At 40.4% G+C, this 1,600-nt stretch overlaps 1 protein-coding gene across 1 annotated transcript; it reads right to left on the bottom strand.

Annotated features, from left to right (window-relative positions):
* Positions 1-316: 316 nt before the first annotated feature.
* LOC102814429 (olfactory receptor 7E24-like) lies at positions 317-1,246 on the bottom strand. Its single transcript, XM_006877389.1, has one exon. The coding sequence runs from the start codon at positions 1,244-1,246 to the stop codon at positions 317-319; it is 930 nt and encodes a 309-aa protein (XP_006877451.1).
* Positions 1,247-1,600: the final 354 nt, after the last annotated feature.

Genomic DNA, 1,600 nt, shown 5'->3' with positions numbered 1-1,600 from the left:
TATGAATTATGATATCAGATAAAGATTCTAATTACATAATAATAGATTATGCTTTTTTTTTTTTTTTTAGGAAACCTGGGTCATACATGAGAAACCACAGAAGGCTACATAGCTATAATTGACATATCCCAGAATACTCCCAGTATCACATTAAAGATGTGACAAAGGAAACAATGTTCAGGTATGGAAACTCACTATTGAAATACAAGAGATCTTCAAAATTATGAGACCAATGAGGCAAAATTTGAGTTTACAGATGATAGTTTTGCCATCTTATTCAAGCCATATATCAATCAATATGGCACCAGTGTAAAGATTAGGCTGCTCTGCGGAGGAGCCTCTGCAGGGCTCTTTTAATGTCCTTGTTCCTCAGGCTGTAGATGTAAGGGTTCAGCATTGGGGTAACCAGAGTGTATACCACTGATGCCACTGCAACCTTCTTGGCAGAAGATAAGACAGCCGAACTGAGGTACACTCCAATTCCTGTTCCATAAAATAAACATACAACTGAGAGGTGAGAGCCACAGGTAGAAAAAGCTTTATATCTCCCACCTGAAGAAGAAACTCTTAGAATGGAGGAAATAATTCGAACATAAGAGAAAATGATCCCAAAGACTGGAATACCAGCAAAGATGGCACCAGTACAATATACTAATATGTTAATGATGACGGTGTTAGAACAAGCAAGGTAAAAGAGTTGAAGAGGGTCACAGAAGAAGCCAGGGACTTCCACATCTGTGCAGAAGGTCAGTTGTGACACCATTAAAATGTGCACCTGAGAGAACAGAAGGCTGATAAGAAAAGACACAAAAATTAGCAAACCACAGAGTCTGTGGCTAATGATAACTGTGTAGTGAAGTGGGTGACAGATGGCCACAAACCTATCATAAGCCATCACAGTAAGAAACATATTGTCCAGATTTGCAAAGAGAGAATAAAAGTACCCTTGTGTCAGGCATGCCTCATAAGCAATAGATTTGCTCTGTTTCTGGATGTTCACCAGCATCTTTGGGACTGTGGTGGAGACAAACCCAATGTCAGCTAAGGACAGGTTGGAGAGGAAGAAGTACATTGGGATATGGAGGTGGGGGTCAGAGCTGACAGCCAGGATGATGAACAGGTTCCCACACACTGTGATCAGGTATGTTGACAGGAACAAGCCAAAGAGTAGGGGCTGCAGTTCGGGATCCTCAGAAAGGCCCAGAAGGAGGAATTCTGAGATGCCTGTGGAATTCTTTGGCTTCATGTGCCTGTGATAGCTTTTAGGGGAAAAAAAAAAAAAAAAAGATTTATTAAAAGTGGATAGGCACCCTGCACTATGTTTTATTATTATTAAAGAAATTCTAAAGTAATGCCAGTAAATTGGCAAGTGTTCACACTTGAGGTCCCAATGCAGCAGTAACTTCAGCCTTATTTATCAGTTAGCTAATCCAACCACTGGACTACTCAGAATTCCTTCTTGTTTTCATGCACACCTACTTTTGAGACACTGGTCTGAAAGGGTTAGAATGGTATGGATATTTTATGATGAAAACTCCAAAGAAGAAGTCTTGTGGTGTTCTGGGGTAGATTGCAGATGGCAATCTAAGCAGCTCAAACC

Source organism: Chrysochloris asiatica, unplaced genomic scaffold (genome assembly GCF_000296735.1).
Source record: "Chrysochloris asiatica unplaced genomic scaffold, ChrAsi1.0 scaffold00491, whole genome shotgun sequence".
In the NCBI taxonomy this organism is placed as follows: Eukaryota; Metazoa; Chordata; class Mammalia; order Afrosoricida; family Chrysochloridae; genus Chrysochloris; species Chrysochloris asiatica.
Note: the sequence above shows the minus strand (reverse complement) of the source record. Positions and strands in the feature narration are given on the sequence as shown.